Raw genomic sequence first — 24575 nt, 5'->3', positions numbered from 1 at the left:
GTCTCATCAAGTTTAATCCTGACTTGCCTTTTGGGAGAGAAAAATCAGGTACTACAGGGATTAACCCAAAAATCAGAAGCCTTTGTTATCCTGCGTGTATCCTGAACCGCTCTATATTATTGACAAGCATTAAACTTTCACTTCAGTAATACAGGCCTTAAAATCTATCAGGCTCGACTATCACTTCCAAGATTCAAGCCAAATTACAGAAGGACCCAGTGAAAATAATGAAAAGGGCACTCTCACCAAATGACTTGAGAAGAAGTTAGACATTCAGAAAAGGGCTCAATATAGTGACTGGTAATACATTTATATAATTATGTCTGATAATTACTTACCATTGCTTCAATAAAAAACAATAAAAGCTTGCAATGCAACAAGTAAGAATCTGCCGTTGTATAAATTTGTCCTGACATTTGTACAGATGAAGTTTCACTTAAATTTTCACACCAAGCTTTACCAATAAATGAGTTTGCCCCAAAGCCCCTCGATATAACAACACAGTCCCTTCAGCAGCATCATTTTGAATTTGGTGCTTTATCAAAATCAATCTTCAGGAATATTAAAAACAGAAAACCTTGAAAGTACACAGCAGGTCAAGTTGGTTAATAGTTCAGGAGGAGACCCTTTGTTAGAAGACTGTACTGTTACATACTTCAGATACTTTCTGCTTTTATTTCCAATTTCCCACAATTTCAATTAGTTTTAGAAATTGATTGAAATCATTCAAAATGGAATCACTTTGCACATTGCTCACCATACAGGAATCGGAAGGCACACACTTTCCTTCAACAGCCAGCATCAATCTTAAACCCCGTGGCTTAATACGTCAAAACCTTGATGGGCTTATGAGGCAATGAGGAACCGAGAAAGAAGAACAGAAATGTCGCAGTGTGTACTACAGAGAAGAAATAGGAAAAGTAAGGCCATTGTTAGCGAGTTGTTTTTATATCTGGACCAAGGCAAAGAATGGTTGAGAACTTACTCATTTGTAAACATGGGGCGAACTGGCATGCAAACATGAGACTCGTCAAACACAAACCTTCTCATGTCAAACATCACTGAGGAATCCAATCCACCGGCAGCAAAAGGAATAAACACAAAAGTGTAACATTGAAATTTGTTCAGCTGTGACTTCCACAACTGACAGGGGTGAAGAAAAATAAAAGCACCTTGTGGAGGTGTGAAACACAGCGTGCCAAGTTTTGAAAGACTCCAGTACTAATGAAAACAAACTAACCACAAAACATCTTTCCTGGTAAGGAAAAGTAACCACAGAAGGGGAAAATGCTGGAGTTATGAGCTGTTTGTACAAGCTTGCAGCAGTAACTCACAATCCATATTTCCTTGCAATTTAATGCAACAACTGTTAGCAGTATCTGTAGGTATTTTCCAACCACTAATTTTGTTTGAAACCACCACCAAAACGTTTCTCTAAAGGATCCCATTTGAAAATGTATGCGGTGTGTGTTTAGGTTTGCCAACCCTCCAGGATTGCCCTGGAGTCTCCAGGAATTGACCATTAATCTTCAGGACACTTCTGCAAGCAACCCAGGAGAAAAATCATAGGGGCATTTTAAAAAAAATGGTGTTTTCTCATTTTCTTTGAACACTTTCATTTATTAGCTTTAAACATATTGGAGATGGGAGAAAGAAGACTGTTTGACTAACAGTCAAGATTAATCCAATTGGTTAACAAAGTGTTTGCTTTCCAATTGCCGTGGGAAATCAGTGTGCCCGGAGGATGGACCAATGGCGGGAATGTGGAAGCGGGGCAGTTCGAGGTGGGAGGTCATGTGATGAAACCTCCAGGAATACACCCAACTAGAGTTGGCAACCCTTGTGTGTGCGTGTGTGTGTGTGTGTGTGTGTGTGTGTGTGCACGCGCGTGCACGTGCTTGTGTGTTATTGGTCTTTGCTCACTTGTAGAAGCTGTCTGGTTCCAGGCACTTGAAAATTAAGGAGTATGTGGTCGTTTCCGAGGCAACCCCATGGTTTTTCCCCACCACCACGCAGGAGGACCCCAGGCCTGAAAGAAGGTCATCTGCAAAGCTGAGAGATTCCCCTGGTAAAATAAAAACACACAACAACAGAGGGATGAAGAAAATGAATTCAAATAAGCACAGACCAACAAAACCTTCTTGACATGCATCATGCAAAGTAACTTTGGCATTTCCACAGGCTGTTCGTGTACAGGGGGGAAATTGGGTCATCCTTTTTCTCATTTCTTTATTTTTCTTTTAACCAAATTCTTAAGATCTTTTACAGAAAAAATAAACAACGTTCAGAATTTCTAAAGATGTTTTCGGTCTCCTGCAGGCTATTATTTTGTTAAAGGTTGAATGTGTTCTGGTCTTTCAGCCATTTTAACTTCTTTCTCTTTAATTTTGTGCAAGTGGGATGAAATGCATTCAGTCTATTTTCCTCTGCTTTCTTGCTTTATAAATAGTCTTGTATGTGTGTGTGTTTTTTCAGTTCTGTTTTTCTGTTTGTGGCCACAGGTCATAGACTTTTTGTTTCTGTAATCACTTCATGTTTCAAATTGACGGTATTTTTTATGCATTCAATAATTGGCTTGCCAGCATTAAGAGACTTAAAGACAATTAGAAAAATGGAGGAAAACAACTTTCTTCAGCTTACAGTACAACTGTGAGAGGGGAGGAACACTGTTTACTTAAGAGTAAGCTGAAGCCATTTATCTTATATAAACAAATGTCTCCAAGCGTGGGATAGAGGTAATGAGCTGCCAGTGTGGGATATATTTGCAGTTTGATGGTATTTACATTTCATCAATCAGTTCCCTGATTTTACCACCACTGGAAATCCACAGTATTCCCCCTGAAATCCACGCAAAGGACCTACAACAGAAACATTATTCATCGAGTCAAATACACTAGATTCCTAGAGAGTAGTAAGCAATATGGAATTACGTGAATAGTCTTGGAATTCATGCTCACTGGGTTTTGAGCGGAGCCTGGGAATTAAATACTAATACATTCAACCTTTTGGTTTCCTAAAACAGATGTTTACTATTAAAGCTATAATGTGTTAACTTCTAAAATGTCCATGATAGAAAAACACAAATTCCCTTTCATTTTCCTTCCCAATATTTTTCACATCTTTTATTTGTTTTAGCCCCATCATACACCATTGTGACTAAGATCGCTCTTGAACTGTCATTTGGGAGGTACATATGAGTGCCCTATGTTAACATGTCTTCCAGTTCATTTGCTCTCTAGGTAAGTACCTCATCTTTAATAACTGTATCGCACTGGGAGCCTGGAGGAAAATGACAGCTCCGCATAAATTCCAAATCCAAGCTACATTTCACTTTCAGTGCACAAAGAGATCCCAAAAATCCGTGAATGTCTCATAAGAAACATAAGAAATAGAAGCAGGAGTAGGCCATATGGCCCCTCGCGCCTACTCCGCCATTCAAGAAGATCATGGCTGATCTTCGACCTCAACTCCACTTTCCTGCCCTATCCCCATATCCCTTGATTCCCTGCTTGTTAACTTTGAGATTTGTGTACCCAAACCCCTCTGAATACCATAATTTCTTAGTCTCTCACCTTTTAAAAATATTCTGCTTTTCTATTCTTCCTATCAAAGTGGATAACTTCATATTTCCCCACATTATACTCCATCTGCAACCTTCTCACCCACTCACTTAACCTGTCTATATCTCTTTGCAGTCTCTTTGCGTCCTCCTCACAACTTACTTTCCCACCTAGCTTTGTATAGTCAGCAAACTTGGATACATTACACTCGGTCCCCTCATCTAAGTCATTGATATATACTGTAAACAGGTAATGCCCAAGCATTGATCTCTGCGGCACTCCGCTAATTACAACCTTCCAATCTGAAAATGACCCATTTATTCCTACTCTCTGTTTTCTGTCCTTTAACCAATCCTGAATCCATGCTAATATATTACCCCCCCCCCATTCCCTTGAGCCCGAATCTTGTGTAACAATCTCTTGTGTGGCACCTTATCGAATGCCTTTTGAAAATCCAATTATACTATACCCATTGGTTCCCCCTTATATACCCTGCTAGTTACACCCTCTGGTTGTTCTACATGTCCAGTTTTCTTCCTTCCTGAAGCCAACCCTGACACAAAATACACCATCACCTTGTGCAAAAAACTCTATTAATCCTGATTCAGAGCAATCTAAACAGAAAAAAACCCCTCATCTCACTGACAAGAAGCACTTTGATGGGATGAAAGCTCTTAAAGGTGGAACTTCTATATAAAGGCCTGCAACTTCTGTCACAAGCAATACTTGTTCTCACACCTGTCTTTGTATCCAATTGAAGTCCTTTCAGCTTGTGAACCCCATTTATACAAGTACCGTGTTTAACATAATAGCAAGGCAATGGTATGGGTGCTTCAGTCCTCAGGCCTCTTAGTTCCAGTGTACCGCTGGAATTGTGCCCGGTTTGGGACGTTAAGGAATTTCGGCCCCTTGGGCTTCTCAGCCTAGAAAGGAGGCTTATAAAGGCACATGAGATTTTTTAAGGGTATAGAAAAAGTTAACCCAGAATATTTCTTTAAATTAAACTGTGGGAGCAGAACTGAAGACTCAGTTTGAAACTAGAGTAGGGAACTTTTAGGACAGATATCAGGAGATTTGTCTTCACACAGAGTGATCAGCCTGTGTCATCAACTTCCAAATAGAGGCAAAAGTCCTGGAATCATTTAATTGGATGCTTTTATTGTGTGGGCATTCGAATCTCGCCGGATGGATGAATCAAATGGACCAAATGGCCTTCCTCATCCATAATTATCTTGTGTACTTGTGAATGGGGAGAGGCACCCAATTCTGTCCATACTGGATGTTCACTCATGCATAATTTCCACTAGACAGTTATCACATGTGGGAACTCTCGACACTTTTTCCCTTCATAACTTTGAGACACTGGAATGGCCCATTGCTGGCCAGGTGGTGATCAGGTAACTCAGCACAGGCCTGGGATTGGGCCTTTCATGGTCTATGTGGTCCATGGTGCTGGGCACAATGTGAGACACAAAGAAAGGAAGAGAGAACGAGTAATAAAGAGAAAGAAAAAAGACCATTCATTTACATAATGCCTTATCGCATCTCATAGAATCATCCCAATGCATTTTACAAAGGATGAATTCATACATACCAATCTAGAAAACTAGCAAAAGCTGACCAGCAGCTTCAAAATGGCTGGTACTGATACCACAGGAATGGCTGTACAATGGGTGATTAAAAAAGTAGATACATTTGCTTTGTACCTTAAGCTAGAGGTACACACAACATTCCTTCACTTGTTTTGGAGGGAAAAAACACATAAGTACGTGAAAGGCTGAAGAAGGAAATCCAAATGTTGAAAGTACAAAATTGGTGCTGCAATTCTAGAGGGATCCACGGCATACTCCCTTGGAAGAATTTTTACAATGAAAAAGCTGGGGTAGAAATTCCTCAGGGATTCTGCTGATGATCTGCTAATAATAATGGTGAACAACCAGCCGAACCCTCCCCCCCACCCCCGAATCTCTGTTGTTTCCGGCAATTTCCTGTTTGTCTTTTAAGGAGAACCTCTGTCCGCTGTCCCAAATGACAGCAAGAGGACAGAGCCAGGGGTGGAGACTCTTCACACCAGAAATTCACACTCCTTTGGCTCAGTCGGGACATTACGTATCAGTGGAGGCCAGTACACTGGCTAACTTGAAGTACACCAGCTGCCAGAAAGGTGAATGTGGGCCCCACCAGTGGGGTCCAGGCCGGAGAAGGTCTATATTTTTCAATGAGCTGCCTCTTTCACAGGGAGCTGTGGAGTCCATGGCCAGGGATCATGGGGCGGGGGGGGATCAAAACTTGCCCCACCAAGGACAGGTGGGTCGATGCTGAAGTTTCTGGCTGGCATTGGACAGGAGATATGCCTGAAGTGGCACTCGCGCTCACCTGTCCCATACTAAAGAGATTCCCTCCCAGTACATAGAACTTACAGCACAGAAGCAGGCCATTCAGCCTAACTGGTCTATGCCAGTTTATGCTCCACACGAGCCTCGTCCATCCCTACTTCATCTCATCCTATCAGCATATACTTTTATTCCTTTCTCCCTCATATATTTATCTAGTTCCCCCTTAAATGCATCTACGCTATTTGCTTCATCTACTCTATGGTAGCAAGTTCCACATTCTAACCATTCTCTGGATACAGAAGTTTCCTGAATTCCTTATTTGATATACTTGTGACTATCTTATATTTACGAACCCTAATTTTGGACTCCCCCCTCAAGTGGAAACATCTTCTCCACGTCTACCCTATCAAACCCCTTCATCATTTTAAAGACCTCTATCAGGTCACCCCTCAGCCTTCTTTTTTCTAGAGAAACTATCCCCAGCCTGTTCAGTCTTTCCTGACAGTTATAACCTCTCAGTTCTGGCATCATTTTTGTAAATCTTTTTGCACCTTCTCCAGTGCCTCTATATTCTTTTCATCCTGCAAACTACCATGAGTCAGCACTGAAGGTCATTAATGGATGTAATCCTGACAGAACCCCAGATCTTCAGCCCCCATGTACTCTGGATAACTTTCAGCATTTTATAGTTCACGATGAACAATGACAAGATATTGTCAATATCTTAACAATGCTTTGTGTAAAAAAAATGTCTCCTAAATTTTCCGTTTGTTCTTTTGCTAATGGGCTTAAATTTATACCCTCTAGTTACGGACTCACTGACCACTAGAAATAGTTTGTCCCTATATATCTGATCAAACCCCTTCATAATTTTGAACAGCTCTATCAGATCTCATTTTTGCCTCCTGTGGAACATAGGAACAGAAGTAAGCCATTCAACCCTTCAAGCCTGTTCTGCCATTTCATTCGATCGTGGCTGATCTGTATCTTAACTCCATCTACACGCCTTGGTTCTATACTCTTAATATCCTTGCAATGTGGGGTCCCTCTCTGGTCGCTCCACAGGAACAGTGGTTCATTAACCATGTGTGCGTAAACTGGGAACAGCTAAGTTACAGAACACGAGTGGGCACTGAATGTCAAGTGCAAACAACTTAAAGGTTCACACCACACATCATAATGGTACAATAGGAGAAAAAATTCTAAATATGGGAATCTCATTGTAATTTCTTTAAATTAAGTAAAGCTTGTCACCGTTTTGACCCCAACTCTTTTATTTCCAAACCCTGGCAAATGCACCAGTTCAGTGGCAGGAATGTTCAATAAAGCTAGTTAATGCATTCAAATCAGGGGACATCATCTCTCAAAAAAGCTATTGCAACTACTCTAAAGGAAAATAATCCTCCATAAAAAACAACAGCGAGGTATGTCTCAGAAAGGTCTTTTGAGGAAAAGTAAACGTTTTTGAAAGCTACATTTTAGCAGCTTATATATTATACACAACGTCATTGGAGGCAAACACTAAATAAAAACATCTTTGACTCTCAGAAACCATCAGCTTATCTTAAGATTTATTTGTCTCAAGTTTGTGTGCAACCAATGGTAGGAGAAAAGTTAGCTCTAACAGCCTTCAGTTCTGCCCTCTAACTGATCTGATTGGTACTGGCAGCCTCGTTATATTTTCCGACTAGTTCTCTAATCCCAGGGAAAATAGCTGATTTTTCCTGCGAAATGCTGATAAGTTGACATACGGATTGAAAAGCTGACCATTCGCTTAAAAAGCTGATGGCCGCGTTTATTCTTTGTTTACATTATCACCTCTAAGACAATGGAACTCTTCAAAAAGCTTGGTGGGGCTTTGCAGTGTTCCAGTCTCACATCGTATATACCACTCTCCTCACATACAAAAATTGATTAAAAAATGCATCCCTTCAGTGTGCCTACAGTTATACATCAGGTTGCAACTGATCTTTCAGTGTCCAGATTTATTTACACTGTTCTGCAATTCCCATGGATTTACTTTTCCTTTATACCAATACATCAAACACATCATGAAGAAACAGTCTCGTTCCTAATGGGCACTGCTCACAAACAAAACTTTTTGGGAGGACGAACGATGTGTAAAATCTCACTGGGCTGTTTAGTATATTCTCCGAGACATGTGGGTAACAGTCACAGAGCCCTTCGTGTACCTCTGCAAGCCTGCCAATTGCAGATAGGGCTTAATTAGGGACCTGCAAATTTTAAGAAGAAAATAAAATATTTACTGGTAAACCTCAAAAATCCTACAGCTGCAGAATGTGTTCAATGTATCTCCTGTTCAGTGCAATAATGCTAAAAAGGACCCAAGATTCAGTAAGTGTAGGCATTTCCTTGGTACTCTCTTTGCGAGAGTTGGGGGGGGGAAGGCAAGGGCAATTGCAAGAAGAATTGGAGGCAAATTCAGCGTGCAGTGCAAGAGACTTTGCCGAGCTCTCTCTCCGTGTTTTGCAGTGAGACAGCACACTCCCTATTAACTAACAGCAGCCTAGCCTACAGCTCCTACCTTTCCCACAGAGACCCAAGTCAAAAAAAAAAGTTTAAAAGAAATATAACTGTTTAAACAAAAAGGGTCTTTATTGAATCCTGGCATCGTGCAACGCTTTCCCTCAGCTCTGATTACATCTACAGACAGGACAGAGCAAAGAAAAAAAAATCTAAGCAAGCAAGAGAGGGCGAAAGAGATGATACAAGGGGACGGATAATCCCATAAGGTCTTGCAATATATTGTGTGGTACATTCCAACTAATGAGGTACAATGCTGTACATGTGTCCACTGCTGTGAAAGAAAATACTGTGCAAAAGGTAGAAGCGTGCATTTACACAAATCCAAACTTCAAACGACTCCTCCTGGGGCTACTTTTCAGAGGCATTCTTTTGACTGTGGGTACGGCAGGGCTCATGTGGGACTCACTGACCGTGCGATTAACTGTTTCATCTAACTGCACAAAACCAGCACTGTTCATCTGTCCCATTTTTTTTTGAATCCTCAAATGCTGTTGGGAAATGAAAGTTGCTCTTTGACTTTTTTTGGGGGGGGGAGTTGCTGCCTGGGATTGAGCCCCGCTGTCTTGAGGCACCGGGGGAGATGGGGAGGGGAGGTCAGGGTAGCAGGTAACTGCATGAACCACTGCCATCTGCAGCCGGGAATGAACCGTGTAATTGGCATAATTGGCGCTTTCATAATGCAAAGGTTTCTCCTGATCGTGGGTTACACAGGTCAGAAATGAATTTCGATTGTGACTAATCCTGCACAATTAAAATGAACAGCAGTTAAATTGCACTGCAAATACACCAAGCACAAGAAGTGGTGGGGACTGTTCCTGTACTCAGTCGTTGCGTTAGGTTGTTGCCAGCGTGAGATTGTAGAGTAACATTGCGACCCCACAATTCATTTTGTAGCTGACAGGTGCACATTTCTATGCTCCTTTTCCCTTATCCAAACAAAGCTGATGAAAGACAAAAAAAAACAGGACGAAAGAATCATTTTCCAGAAAAGTGCACAGCTATCAGCAACGTGTGAGCACTTTGCTTTCTCTCTCTCTCTTCCAGCCAGCAAAAATCCTTGGTGGTCCTCGGAATGGCATACTGAGCAATCTCGCCATTAATTTCACAGATCCAACTTGGGATCAGTGAGAAGGCTCCAAAGGTTTAATATTCAAGGTCAAAAATCAGGAAGGGGTGCAAGCAACACAACCACTCAATGATTAGATCTAAAAATGAGGAAGTGCGACAGGGAACAAGATGGTCCTCACCTGCCGTAGACATACATGCAGTTTCCAGTAGGGGGCAGTGGAGAGCAATTAGGAGTGGGAACGTTGGGTGATTTTTTTTTGTCTTCTTCCTTCCCTCAGAGCTGCTGAGGCCAATTGTAGCCCCCGACCATCATTCTGATTGAGAGTAACCAATTCAGCACTGGTTCCCGACTGAAGCCGAGGCTGCCTGGCTCGTTTTACATTCACCCACTATGCCATTCCGGCAGCCAGCAGTATAGACCTACCGGGGCCTGCTACGCATGCCACCTGCCAGAACTCTCAGCTAAAGATAATTCCGTTCCAGGGAAGCCAGAAGAGGTGCGGGGGAGAAAAATTAAGACAATTTCAGTAACATTTCCAGCAATGTTATGATCAAACAAGAACTGCAACACTACAGACCCTGCCAAGTCTTATTGCATCATTCTTCCCATATTCCAATTTCTATTTATTATGTTGATATTAGGATAATTTTTATGTCTTCTAACTCTGTTAAGTGGAAGATCTATTAAATTAATGTCTCATTTAGTGACTCAGCCCTTATACTATCCCTTGTCCTGCACATTACTCAGACGTTTTGATAAACATGAAAATCATTCCCTCAGCTGCATTAACTGGAAACTGTTTTTCAAGATACAGCATTTTCCAAAAACGCCAGAAAAAAAACCTGACAGGAATCTGATCAGTGACAAAAATAAACAATACATGTGAGAAAGCTGGGAATAACATTTCGGTTACAGGGATTACAGGCAACATGGAAAACCTATCATTCAAAAATAAAGCCCGAGGCAGCACAAGCAACACTAATGAGAGGTTCTATCGAGAGGGCGGGACATACCAGCTGAACCTTAAATATTGTAAGCTTGACTAGCGTGGGTTATACCAGTTATTTCCTTTGATTACTGAGTTTGCTGAATTACCTGACATACACTTATGAGACATCACAGCCTCTTTCCTTCCATTTTAAAGAAACTATTTCCACTAAAGAAAAGAGATTAAATCAATACCCCCTCCACTTCCATTTTAAACAAAATAATATTTACCCCACTTCTCAAAAAAAGAAATGCAGTATGATACCCTCCCTTCCCCCCATCACCTCCATAAAGATATGTTCATGCCTATGTACCTCACCCTCAATCCACAATGCTCTCCACTGCTGCCATCCACTGGCATCGTAACACCCTTAGACGGAGGGGCAGTACGGTCTAGGTCCTGGGCTTCTTAGTGGCTGCCAGCAACATCACTGTATGAATTGCTGACATGAGACATTCTCTTTCAGGATGATGCTGGTCCTTCTCCTTGGCAATGGGCAGCTCTTCCACTGCAAAGTGCTCCATCTAGTGGCAATTGGCAAAACGGCCAATGAGTGCAGGTGAGTGACAGGACGAGATTGTCCTTAAAATAACACCCGCAGTGCAGAGGCAGTCTGGCAAGTAAAATGGGCAGCGAGGCCCTTCATCGAAACTCCGCTCCTAAAAATGTCCGCCCGCGATTTCCCTTCCTGTGACCTTAATCTGCCCGCTGGAAGCACACTCCCCCATATTTAACTGAAGTGGGGGGGTATAGTCAAATACCCCCCTGAAATTTCCGTGTGTTTCAACCTACTTACCGCCCTTGAAAATCACCGCTACTTTAAAGATGGTGGTGGTGAACCTGCATGGTGGCCCGCAGGCCAATGAGATTGGTAAGGTGAAAGGTCACACAGGAATGCAATTCTGCCACACGGTTTTGGCTGGAAGTCACTTCCATTGTTCCTGCACGTTGAGGAAATGGAGGAGGAAAGAATGGAAGTCAAGACATTGCGGCAGCATGCTCGCAGGCAACACCCACAGGTATCCATGCCTCAAGGTCTACAAGCTACAGCGAACCTATCTGGGTTTTCCCATAGGCAGATGAGAAGACTGCGTTTTGCTCCTTGACAGCATCACAGAGATAAGCCAGCTGTTGGAACCTGACTTGCAGCCTCTTTCCACCAGGGGCAGTGCCTTGTCTATGGCTATGAAGGTGACAACAACACTTAACTTTTACGCATCAGTTGCTTCCAGGCAGTCTCTGGTGACAGCAGTTCACCGGGTTCAGGCACGCCTCTGAGTCTATTCAGTTCCATATGGACCCAGCAAAGCAGAGAGGGAGAGCCATCAACTTCTTCTGAGTGGATTGATTCTCACAAGTGTTGGGTGCCATTGATGCCACCCGTCTGCCGAAGAAAGCCCCGTCTGAAAGTCCCGTCAACTTGATCAATAGGAAGGGATTTCCCTCCTGAATGTCTGATAGTGAATGACACGAACCCATCTCATTGTGCAAGTTAATGCCTGCGACCTTGGCAATACCAAATTTGTTTACCCTCAAGCAATCCAGAATACCTGCATTGCTCAGTTACAGTGATATGGTGACCAACAGGAGACAAGGGGTAGCCATAGATTCAATGAGGCCATCTCATCGGAATTTTCAAGTCCTGGTGCCGGTGCTTGGACCGATCAAGGGGGAGGCCTGCAGTATAATCCAGCAAGGGTTTCCAGAATTGTAGTGGCTTGCTGCATCCTCCAACAATTTGGCCGTTATAAGAGACTTGGGTCTTCCAAGCACAGGAGGTAAAGAGGAAGAAGTTGCTGGAGAGCTAGTTCCTGCTGACAACCAAGAAGTCCAGGGGAGGGAAGAGGTGGGTCCCGACACCCCACTGCCAGCAGCATGTGCTATTAAGGCAGATCATCAACTTCTTCCAATAGAGGGCTCCCTCGAACTAGAAGACACAATAAAGCCCTTCATGAACCCTTGCCTTGCTCTCAGACACCCATTTATCTAATCTGTGAGGCCTTTAATGTCATCAAAATTCTTTCCATGCATGATTCTAACCTTTTATTCCTACGTGTTATTACCTCAGTGTCAGGAGGTTGTGAGGTTTGTGACTGGGACTGCACTGGTGGAGCCTTGGGGGACTGAGATGGCACTCATCTCAGTAAAGCTACTGTCGTTGAAGGACCTGATTCTGGTATCATGTCATTTGTACATCCAATGCCAATTGATGCAGGTACATTGTCACCACCATAAGAAGCAGCGACATCTGTACCCACTCCATGCAGCCACTAGTGCTGGGCAGGGGCTCAGTTGGGCTAATAGTCTGCGTGAGAGCAGGTCGAATGGTTCCAACTGAGTCCTTGAAGCCCGCAGGTAGGATGCTCTATAGGCTATCTTTGTAAGCAGCCATTGGTGCCACTCCAGAAATGACACCTGCTCTTAGAACCCCTTCCTGACACCTTGAGGTTGCAGATGCAGATTGTGGATTCCTCCAATGTTTCCACCATCTGCACCACATGAGAGGAGACTGTCTCCACTGCCTGCCCATAAGCTCCCGAATCACAGTCCTTTGAAAGCCTGAGCTCCAGAGATCTTGGTCCTTGGGCTCCTCAGCAAGGGCAGCCATTTCTGCAACCCCTCTGGGGAGAGACAGTTGGTTTCTCATCATTCCTTCCAGCTCCTCCTCCTCTTCACTACACTGCTGCCCTGTGATTGACCAATGATATTCCCTCTGTCTCACTAATATCAATGTCCTGTCCCGAAGGGTGTATCTGGGCCGGTTGCTTGAGTAGGTATGGTACTGATGGTAAGAAATGCTAGAGGACCCATGCATTATTTTCAATACAACACGGTCACGTGCCAGTGACATTGTAAGGTGTTTCAACTTGATTTATATCACCGCACTGTGTGTTTGGAAATAAATGAAAACAAGAGGCGAGAGATTCCTGATCGCACTTCTCACGGGCAGTTCTGTGGAACTTCCACCCACCGCATGAATGTGCCCTAACCCAGGACCAGTCCTACAGTCAGGGCATTAGTATATTGCAGTAAGGCACCTGTGCCATTGTTTTTTTTTGGTGGGGGGGCCGAGTGGTTGGGGTTGTGCTGTGGCATCTTGCTGGGTCTTAATGTGTGTAGGCTGTGCCGCCTCATGATGTTCGAGAATTTTTATATTGGGGAGCTTTTCAATTTGCCCCAGGGAAACTGGCCTTTTAAATTTTACTTGGCCCCCTATCTTTCTTTGTGGGTCTGTCTCTAGGATCAAGGATCAGGCTCTGGTAAATGCAGCCAAGCTGTGCGAGCATATGCATGCGGTGGTGGGGAGACATAAGGCAGAGCTAGCGAACATTTTGACAAGTTGATTTACAACGCACCAGTCCCACCTCTTTTAATGATGCCAGTATGGAATGTGCCGGATCCTACTCCAAATTCCTGCCCCCTGCCTGCCCAGCGACCGGCACCAATGCCCTCCCACTTCTCAGGCCCAAAAGTTTCAGCCCTACAATTTGCCAAATAGTCTTTTCACAAAGATGCCTCTTTAGCATTAGTTTTTTTTTATTCGTCCATGGGATGTGGGCGTCGCTGGCGAGGCCAGCATTTATTGCCCATCCCAAATTGCCCTTGAGAAGGTGGTGGTGAGCCGCCTTCTTGAACCGCTGCAGTCTGTGTGGTGAAGGTTCTCCCACAGTGCTGTTAGGAAGGGAGTTCCAGGATTTTGACCTCGTGACGATGAAGGAACGGCGATATATTTCCAAGTCGGGATGGCGTGTGACTTAGAGGGGAACGTGCAGGTGGTGTTGTTCCCATGTACCTGCTGCTCTTGTCCTTCTACATGGTAGAGGTCGCGGGTTTGGGAGGTGCTGTCGAAGAAGCCTTGGCGTGTTGCTGCAGTGCATCCTGTGGATGGTACACACTGCAGCCACTGTGCACTGGTGGTGAAGGGAGTGAATGTTTAGGATGGTGGATGGGGTGCCAATCAAGCAGGCTGCTTTGTCCTGGATGGTGTCGAGCTTCTTGAGTGTTGTTGGAGCTGCACTCATCCAGGCAAGTGGAGACTATTCCATCACACTCCTGACTTGTGCCTTGTAGATGGTGGAAAGGCTTTGGGGAGTCAGGAGGTGAGTCACTCGCCGCAGAATACCCAGCCTCTGACCTGCTCTCGTAGCCACAGTATTTATATGGCTGGTCCAGTTGAGTTTCTGGTCAATGGTGACCCACAGGATGTTGATGGTGAGGGATTCAGCGATGGTAATGTCGTTGAATGTCAAGGGGAGGTGGTTAGACTCTCTCTTGTTGGAGATGGTCATTGCCTGGCACTTGTCTGGCATGAATGTTACTTGCCACTTATCAGCCCAAGCCTGGATGTTGTCCAGGTCTTGCTGCATGCGGGCACGGACTGCTTCATTATCTGAGGGGTTGCGAATGGAACGGAACACTGTGCAATCATCAGCGAACATCCCCATTTCTGACCTTATGATGGAGGGAAGGTCATTGATGAAGCAGCTGAAGATGGTTGGGCCTAGGACACTGCCCTGAGGAACTCCTGCAGCAATGTCCTGGGGCTGAGATGATTGGCCTCCAACAACCACTACCATCTTCCTTTGTGCTAGGTAACTGGAGAATTTTCCCCCTAATTCCCATTGACTTTAATTTTACGAGGGCTCCTTGGTGCCACACTCGGTCAAATGCTGCCTTGTTGTCAAGGGCAGTCACTCTCACCTCACCTCTGGAATTCAGCTCTTTTGTCCATGTTTGGACCAAGGCTGTAATGAGTCTGGAGCCGAGTGGTCCTGGCAGAACCCAAACTGAGCATCGGTGAACAGGTTATTGGTGAGTAAGTGCCGCTTGATAGCACTGTCGACGACACCTTCCATCACTTTGCTGATGATTGAGAGTAGGCTGATTGGTCGGTAATTGGCCGGATTGTCCTGTTTTTTGTGGACAGGACATCCCTGGGCAATTTTCCACATTGTCGAGTAGATGCCAGTGTTGTGGCTGTATTGGAACAGTTTGGCTAGAGGCGCCGCTAGTTCTACAGCACAAGCCTTCAGCACTAAAGCCGGGATGTTGTCGGGGCCCATAGCCTTTGCTGTATCCAGTGCACTCAGCCGTTTCTTGATATCACGTGCAGTGAATTGAATTGGCTGAAGACTGGCTTCTGTGATGGTGGGGATATCGGGAGGAGGCCGAGATGGATCATCCACTCGGCACTTCTGGCTGAAGATGGTTGCAAACGCTTCAGCCTTGCCTTTTGCACTCAGTTGCTGGACTCCACCATCATTTAGGATGGGGATGTTTACAGAGCCTCCTCCTCCCGTTAGTTGTTTAATTGTCCACCACCATTCACGACTGGATGTGGCAGGACTGCAGAGCTTTGATCTGATCCGTTGGTTGTGGAATCTCTAGTTTGTGGAATTGCAGGTTACCAACCCTCTCGACCATATTTCAAGAGATGTGGTCGCGGGAGTCCACAAAAGGAGAGCACAGGGGTAAAAGTTGCTAAAAGTTATGAGTTGCTTGCAGGGCTCAGCAATGCAAGAGGTGGATTATCTGCCTCTTGGACACAGATGTAAGTTACAGAGAAGCATGTCACTTGTTTCTAGCTCCCTGGCCCGGCTGTGATTCATTGGTTCTCAGTCAGACTGCTACGTGAAATGTTATGTAGTAGGAGTGTGATAAATCTGAGGAGACCAAAGCCTGGTCACACCTCCCTCAAGCTAAGTAGTATGAGCAACACTGAGGTCATAAAAAAGTCACCCTCTCGTCCCATATTTTTAACTCTTAGAGGAAGTGGGAAGAGTGGCAACTCATAAGCATGGAAAAAATGGGGAGAAAACATCTTAAAAAAGCATATCCACTTTCTCATCGCAAAGATATTCAGCAGTCACACTGCAAGAGATGTTTTTGGCTGAGTGAAAAGAGTCCATCAGATACAGTGCACCCTCATTACATTGTGCTGCTGAGGAGCCAGATAAATAGTGTATTACGGACTGGATAGCATGCAGAGCGTGCTTGCACAGGGAATCAATAAGACTTCATCTCACGCACTCATTTTCCAAGTAAGGCACGGAGCAGGGGTATGTCTAGATCATTAAAACTACTGTACTGCCTGATTCAATTCTGTGGCCCAGAAAATTATAATGTGATGGACATGGCTGCCAACATCAACATGGAGGTCATTCTTACAGCAAACACAGACATGAGCTTAATAAAGTAATCCTGCTTCTACTGTGTAAGGCTGCAGTCTCTGTGGCAGTCCACGTGCACAGAGATTTCATTTTTTTAAAACTTGAATCAATTCGCACCTAATTTATTCTCATCGCTTAGCTGGTTTTGTGAAAAGAAGTCAAGCAATCTCCTTGAAGGAAACATTTGGTTTCTGATGGGAAGATTTGCCAAGTTCCAGAGTATGATCCAGGCACCAGGTTGAAAGGCGGGGGAGGGCGGGGGGTTGGGGGGGGGGACAGAGGTGATAATATAACTTTAAAGAAGGGAATTAAAATAAATATTTACAGACTTTAAAAATAGATCTAAAACAAAGTAAAAATTAGCTGCATTCAAAACTGCATGCTGAGTGGGTGAATGCATTGAGTGGGATGCATAGAGTCGGAAATACGCAGGTTCAATCAATGGTCTGTGCTGAGTTAGCTAATTTCAGTAGTTAACCACAGCACCCTGGATTATGGAAACAACAACCAGAGTACCTGCTCCAAGCCCTCATCCAGTAACTAGAAAGTGCAAGTGTGCAGATACCAGGTGAGGATAGGATGAGGTTTGACAGGATGTCCCAAAAGCCCACTGGCACTCAGTATCGAAATTCACACAAAAAAGTGTGGCCATTCAGATGAGGTACTGGCACCCTGTGGCATCATACTGTAAGGGACAGCAGCCGCAGAAGAAAAGGAATGACAGGAGGAAAAATATATCTTAATGAAACTGTGGCAGTTGGCAATACTGTCTATATATTATGTTGGAGATCAAATGTTTCCTTTACGATCAGTATTACGTAAAATCATTTTGTCTTCTTTCGCCGCGCTGATTTTTTATAATCCTACCAGTTGTAGGGTAATGCTATTCTAGGAATAGAGTAAAATAAATCAAGAGGGTGAACAGAAAAAGGTGGCTTATGACAAATGTAAGGTTCATAATACAATAGAGAACCAGACTGAATATGGAAAGTACAGAGGAGAAATAAAAAAGGGAATAAAAGGGTCAAAGAGAGAGTATGACAGTAGATTAACAGCTAACATAAAAGGGAACCCAAAAGTCTTTTATAAACATATAAATAGTAAAAGGATAGTCAAAGGAAGCGTCGGACCGATTAGGGACGAAAAAGGAGATCTTCTTGTGGAGGCAGAGGACGTGGCTGAGACACTAAATGAATACTTCACATCCTTCTTCACTAGAGAAGAGGATGCTGCCATTGTCGCAGCAAAGGAAAAGGTAGTAGCGATATTGGATAGGATAAAAATAGATAAAGAGGAGGTACTTAAAAGATTGGCAGTACTCAAAGTAGAAAAATCATCCGGTCCAGATGGGCATCATCCTAAGTTACTGAGGGAAGTAAGGGTAGAAATTGTGGAGGCTCTGGCCACAACCTTTCAATCCTCCTTAGACATGGGGATGGTGCCAGAGGACTGGAGGATTGCAAATGTTACATCCCTGGTCAAAAAAGGGGAGCGGGATAAACCCGGCAATTACAGGCCAGTCAGCCTAACGTCGGTGGAGGGGAAACTTTTCGAGACAATAGTCCAGGACAAAATCAATTGGCACTTGGAAAAGTATGGGCTAACAAGTGAAAGTCAGCATGGATTTGTTAAAGGTATATCGTGTTTGACTAACTTGTTTGAGTTCTTTGATGAAGTAATGGAGAGGGTTGATGAGGGTAGTGCAGTTGATGTTGAGTATATGGACTTTCAAAAGGCATTTGATAAAGTACCACAAAATAGATTTGTTAGCAAAATTAAAGCCCATAGGATTAAAGGGATTGTGGCAGCGTGGATACAAAATTGGCTAAGGGGCAGAACACAGAGAGTCGTGGTGAACGGTTGTTTCTCAGACTGAAGGGAAGTACACAGGGGTCGGTATTAGGACCACTGCTCTTTTTGATATATATTAATGACATGGACTGGGGTATAGAGGGTATAATTTCAAAGTTTGCAGATGACACGAAACTCCGAAATGTAGTAAACAATGTGAAGGATAGTAACAGACTTCAGGAGGACAAAGATAGACTGGTGAAATGGGCAGACACATGGTGGATGAAATTTAATGCAGAGAAGTCAAGTGATGCATTTTGGTAGGAAGAATGAGGATAGGCAATATAAACTAAATGGTAGCATTTTAAAGGAGCTACAGCAACAGAGAGACCTGGGGATGCACATCCACAAATCTTTGAAGGTGGCAGGTTGAGAAGGCTGTTATAAAGGCATATGGGATCCTGAGCTTTATTATTAGAGGCATAGAGAACAAAAGAAAGGAAGTTATGCTAAACCTTTATAAAACACTGGTTAGGCCACAGCTGGAGTATCGTGTTCAATTCTGGGCCCCACACTTTAGGAAGGATGTCAAGGCCTTAGAGAGGGTGCAGAGGAGATTTACTAGAATCGTGCCAGGCATGAGGGACTTCAGTTATGTGGAGAGGCTGGAGAAGCTGGGGTTGTTCTCCTTAGAGCATTGAATGTTAAGGGGAGATTTAATAAAGGTGTTCAAAATCATGAACGGTTTTGACAGATTAAATAAGGAGAAACTATTTCCAGTGGCAGAAGGGTCGGTAACCAGAGGATACAGGTTTAAGGTGATTGGCAAAAGAGCCAGAGGCGACATGAGGAAACGTTTTTTTACACAGCAAATTGTAATGATCTGGAATGCACTGCCTGAAAGGGTGGTGGAAGCAGATTCAATAGTAACTTTCAGGAGGGAATTGGATAAATACTTGAAGGGGGGAAATTTGCAGAGCTATGGGGAATGGGACTAAATGGATAGCACTTTCAAAGACCCGGCACAGGCACAATGAACCGAATGGCCTCCTCGTGTGCTGTACCTACTGCAACACTATGAAATGCCAAACGAGGATGTAGTTCAATAAGCCATTTTATAACAATATTGTGTCGCTGTCAGTAACCAATTATAAACTAAACATTTTCACCTCACAATTGGCCTGCACATTTGTTAAAAAAGGTTTCAGGCATCAGTAGAAAGGCACTTGTCTTGAAATCACAATATGCGATATTAATACAAAAACAACTTGCATTTACATTGCGTCTTTAACAGGAAGACACATCCCAAGGTGCTTCACAGAACAGGAGTTGAGAGAGGAGTTAGGGGATGTGATCAAGTGATTGGTCAAAGAGGTACGTTTTAGAAGGCTTTTGAAGTTGGAGGGAGATTTCACAAGATGGAGTCGGTGATTTAGGAAGAGAATTTGAGAGAACCTGGCATGATTGACTGAACAGTCTACCAATGATGTAGTGCATTGTAGAACAGAGTCAAAAGTGCAGAAGGTGCAATCTGGGACAAAAGGCCAATGAAAGTTATAGAGGGCAGATGGCACGAGGCCTTGGAAGGATCGTAACTGAGGACAAAGATTTTGAAATCAGTGTTCTCGAGATGGGAAGGTCAGTGAGCACAAGGGTGATAGACAAGCAGGATTTAGTACAGGACAGGATGCAGCATAGTTCTGAATGACTTAGAGTTTTTGCAGGGTGGACCTTGAGAGGCCATCAAGGACAGTGTTAGTAAAGTTCAGTCGTGATGTGATGAAGCTGTGAATAAATGTTTCAGCAGCAATGGGGTGGGGAGGGGTGAACCACAATGGAGGCAGGTAATATTATAGAGCGGTGCATTCTTGAAGTTCAGCTCAGTCAAAAATCCTGAAGCAAACCCATTATTACTGAATTCTTTTGCTCACTATTCAATGAAGGCAATAACCTGTTGATTTTACATGGGTTAGCACCTTCCTTAAAATAGTGGGAAAAGGAATTCACCAATATCACACAGCATGAGTTAAAGGAAATTGAGTGGTCAAGCTAATGTATAAACTTTACTTGAAGCTCAAAAGCCAGCTTTCCAACTATTGAAAAGCCAAGACAGTAAATCATGTCAATTTGTAAAAAACTCAACACAGTCATTAAAGTCCAACAGCACAAGGGCGAATAAACTCATCCACAAAACTTGGATGATTAACCAATAATGAACTCAAAAATCTTGTGCATATCAGTGGTGGTTTAAAACTAGACGGAAAAAAAAACATGGCTTTCAATTCCTTATTCCCAACTGTCGTGTTTAAATCAGTGATTCGCAAGTAAAAATTAATTATTGCTTTAAAAGTCTGATTTCTGAAACTGGCTGAGCCTCTGACTACATAACCAAATAGTTTTGAAACAGAGTTTAAATTTAGAATGATAGACATACTGGTAGGGGGCAGAATCCTTCTGTAAGAGACGGCCCGTCCCATGACAGGACTAAACCAAGAAAAATGACTCATTTTTAATAATATTTTTGTGATTCCTGATATGGGTATGTCAGCATTAATGAATTCTTCGCTGAACAGCCAATCAAAATCAGCATAAATTCTCCCATCCCAGACACAGCAAGCCTGTGTTTTCCTATGGGGTTATTTCATTGTGCTGAGGAAAGGATGCAGTTGTAGGATTCCAACAAGGGCTGAAAGGCAAAAAAGGTGAAGAGCCTTTTTAAGGGTTGTTAACGCTAATGGTGGTCTGAATTTATTGAAATCCTCAGAGCACAATATTAACAAATTTTCTTTTCAGTGCACCTTCGAGACAAGACACTCCTTTGGGAAAGGATGTACAGCTTGTGACAGTTCCAGTCTGATGCTGTTGCTTTGTGACAACCATTAGCCTATCCATCCTATCTGCCTTCAGCTCAATCCTACATGAAATCCCACGACAGATCCCCCATGACGCTTCAATGGAACCGAACCCGATCGCAGTCAATGGAACTTCTACCCCCTCCTTCAATAGCTCTCTATGGAATCGGACAGCCCACACAATGAAATGAAGTTACTGCTTGTCAGCTATTTCATTTTGGTGTGTGGGACTTTTCATTCATATGTTATTGAGACTAATACATTCCGCACTCGTGGCTAACCTCTCCGTCTAAGAATAACTGCCTTCTCAGCTGTTAGTTCATTGACAAGTCAGTCTCCCTTAATATGGAGGGAAGGAAGTTATTTATACGTATCAGAAGAGAGGAATAAAAAAGATCAATGAATGGCCCGCACAGAGGTCATTCATTTTAGTGTGTGGACTGACATTGGGACTCTGTGATGACTGTTATGGGGTTAGTTGAGGGTTGTCATGTGGAGTTGGTGGAAGGCTTTCATTGCACATTGCTTGAGGACTGTCGCTGGGGTTTGAGCTGAAGCCTGGCAGTGGGACTGGTAGCAGGGTTAGGGTGAGGACTGGTAACAGGGTTAGGGTGGGGACTAGTAGCAGGGTTAGGGTGAGGGCTGGTAACAGGGTTAGGGTGAAGATGGTAGCAAGGTTTGTGAGGACAAGTAGTAGGGTTAAAATGAGGGTTGGTAGTAGTAGGGTTAATGTGAGTACTGGTAGCACGGTTAGGGTGAGGACAGGTAGTAGGGTTAGGGTGAGGACTGTTAGCAGGGTTAGGGTGAGGGTTGGCAGTAGGGTTAATGTGAGGGTTGGTAGTAGGGTTAATGTGAGGACTGGTAGCAGGGTTAGGATGAGGACTGGTAACAGGGTTAGGATGAGGACTGGTAACAGGGTTAGGATGAGGACTGGTAACAGGGTTAGGGTGAGGACTGGTAACAGGGTTAGGATGAGGACTGGTAACAGGGTTAGGGTGAGGACTGGTAACAGGGTTAGGGTGAGGACTGGTAACAGGGTTAGGGTGAGGGTTGGTAGTAGGGTTAGGATGAGGACTGGTAACAGGGTCAGGGTGATGACTGGTAGCAAGGTTAGGGTGAGGACTGGTAGCAGGGTTTATGTGAAGATGGTAGCAGAGTTAAGGTGAGGATTAAAGTGAGGGTTGCACACATCTACGTGAAAGGCCATACATTGATGTATCCTGGTCAACTGATATGTAATGAAATTTCCTGAAAGCACTGACATTTCCCTACGTATTGCTGACTATGCTACTGGAATTATAGATGATCTCATAACGCTGCATGTTATGCAGCGTGCTTAGGTACTTGAGAAATGCAAAGCCAGCATCGTGACGGTTGCGTCTTGATTTGTCATTTTCTGCCAGGTGCATTTAAACGATTTGGTAATCATAAAACCAACAGAAGAACAGACAAAAGACTAGACTTCTTATTTTGAATGTTATTTACACCCACATTTTGTATGTAAAATATGATTTTTCTAAAAAGGTGAAAATATGGACTTAGATATAGACACAAACCTTCCTGTATTTTCCATCAACAGTGTACATGACCCCAGCCAGAGAAAAACAATGCACACTGCTAAAGAAGTGTGAACTTTCCTTTCCTCATAATGCCCATTCTTGTGGTCTAACAAAGGACATCCAATAATTTTATGCCTAATAGTATTGAAGCTTGAATTGTTCACTTAGAACCTTTACATCTGCAGAGATATCTAGCGTCCCATCAGTTTGGACTAGTTTCATAGCCAAGTCCCAGAAATAAAACAACAACTTGTTGGCTCACAGCACCATGCAAGCTCCTCTTCCTAAATATATATATATATATATATATGCATATAATTTTAATTTTTTAAAAAATCACTTAGGCTAAAAGAACAATAAAATAAATGTTCACTGAATAATTTATGACCAATTATTCTTTAAGTCACAAACATAGCAAATGAGCAATACTGGCATTAGGATTTGGCTTTAGGAATGATAAAGCTTCTAACATATGTTACTTCAGGATATTATAAGGGTCAGCCATTGGATATCTAACTGTACAATGCTTACTGGGTAGGACCACCTTGACCCCCAAAAGATCCAAAATGGGAAAATTCTGTGTTTTTTTGCAAATTGAACCAACATGGCTCGACTCAGATTAATTTGGTGAATTCAGTTAGTAATTCACTCCTATGTAGTCCATTCAATATTGCATTATGAGATGAACCCGTTGACCACTCCATTCCCTTACATACATACTGGAGCTGGAGTGGAATTTGATTCCCTGAGCTGCATCTCATTACTTAACCTTCATTCAATCATTTTTGCTTACTCAAAGCTTTGTACGCATTTAAATCAGGCTTCAGATGATCTGTGTAATCCGTCCTTTTTAACCTTGAGAGTCCTTTCAAACTTCCATCTGTAAATTCCACATCAGTGAATTATTAGCGTGCAAATATACATTTTATTCTTGGTGAGGACTAAGATTCTGAACAACTGCAGTCACACAGGGAATAGTCTAAAAATGTAAATCTCACGCAATGGCCCATTGACAGAACTCTGCTGCTTGTGTAGCTGTGTATTTTCGCTCAGTTCTGAGCTTGGAGCTGAATCAATGCTCCAAGGTCTTCCGTTGAAGGGATAAAAATCAGAGTTAAACAGAACACAGCCAATACGCTGAGCCCTTTGGCTGGACTGGCATAACAAGTGATGCATTTATTAGCAATCATGGATCTGGATTCCATGTGCAAGAGAAAATGGGCAAAGCACTAGTTAAATGGTTACAGTCCTTCATAGTTCTGATGATGGATTATTTCTCATGGATTTTCCATTCTGTATATATTGCCTCATTCTGTTCAGTTCCAGACACTACCATCTTGTAAGAAGTCTACAGTGATGGAATCTACAGAGATTGGGAGCTTGAATGTGTAATCATTTAAAAGTGAGCGTAGCCTTGTCCATCATTTATTTTTTTCACCGACTGATAATAATTTCTGATTTCTCATTATTATTGAGAAACCGTGAAGAGCTGAGCCCCATAGTGAAAGATGCTGCAAAGGTTTAAAAGCATAGCAGAGAAGATGTCACCGAGCAGCATATTTTTGCAGTATCTAAGAATACTTCCTCCAGTGCATTGAGAACAGCTTGGCTGTCTCATCACACATATGACATGTGCAGCAATACTTAAGTTGACATTCGTATGGTGCAAAAATACTGTACATGAAACAGAAAATAATTAAACC

General features: G+C 43.2%; 1 protein-coding gene across 6 annotated transcripts in view; it reads right to left on the bottom strand.

The window, feature by feature from the left end:
- The window catches only part of LOC137300495 (astrotactin-2-like), a 1223335-nt gene that overhangs the window by 138187 nt on the left and 1060573 nt on the right, over positions 1-24575 (bottom strand). For all 6 annotated transcript variants that reach the window (XM_067969577.1, XM_067969574.1, XM_067969575.1 and 3 more), the window contains one exon: positions 1924-2065. In XM_067969577.1, the coding sequence (XP_067825678.1) occupies positions 1924-2065 (142 nt within the window). The remainder of the gene's footprint in view (positions 1-1923; positions 2066-24575) is intronic.

This window comes from Heptranchias perlo, chromosome 31 (genome assembly GCF_035084215.1).
Source record: "Heptranchias perlo isolate sHepPer1 chromosome 31, sHepPer1.hap1, whole genome shotgun sequence".
Lineage (NCBI taxonomy): Eukaryota > Metazoa > Chordata > Chondrichthyes > Hexanchiformes > Hexanchidae > Heptranchias > Heptranchias perlo.
Note: the sequence above shows the minus strand (reverse complement) of the source record. Positions and strands in the feature narration are given on the sequence as shown.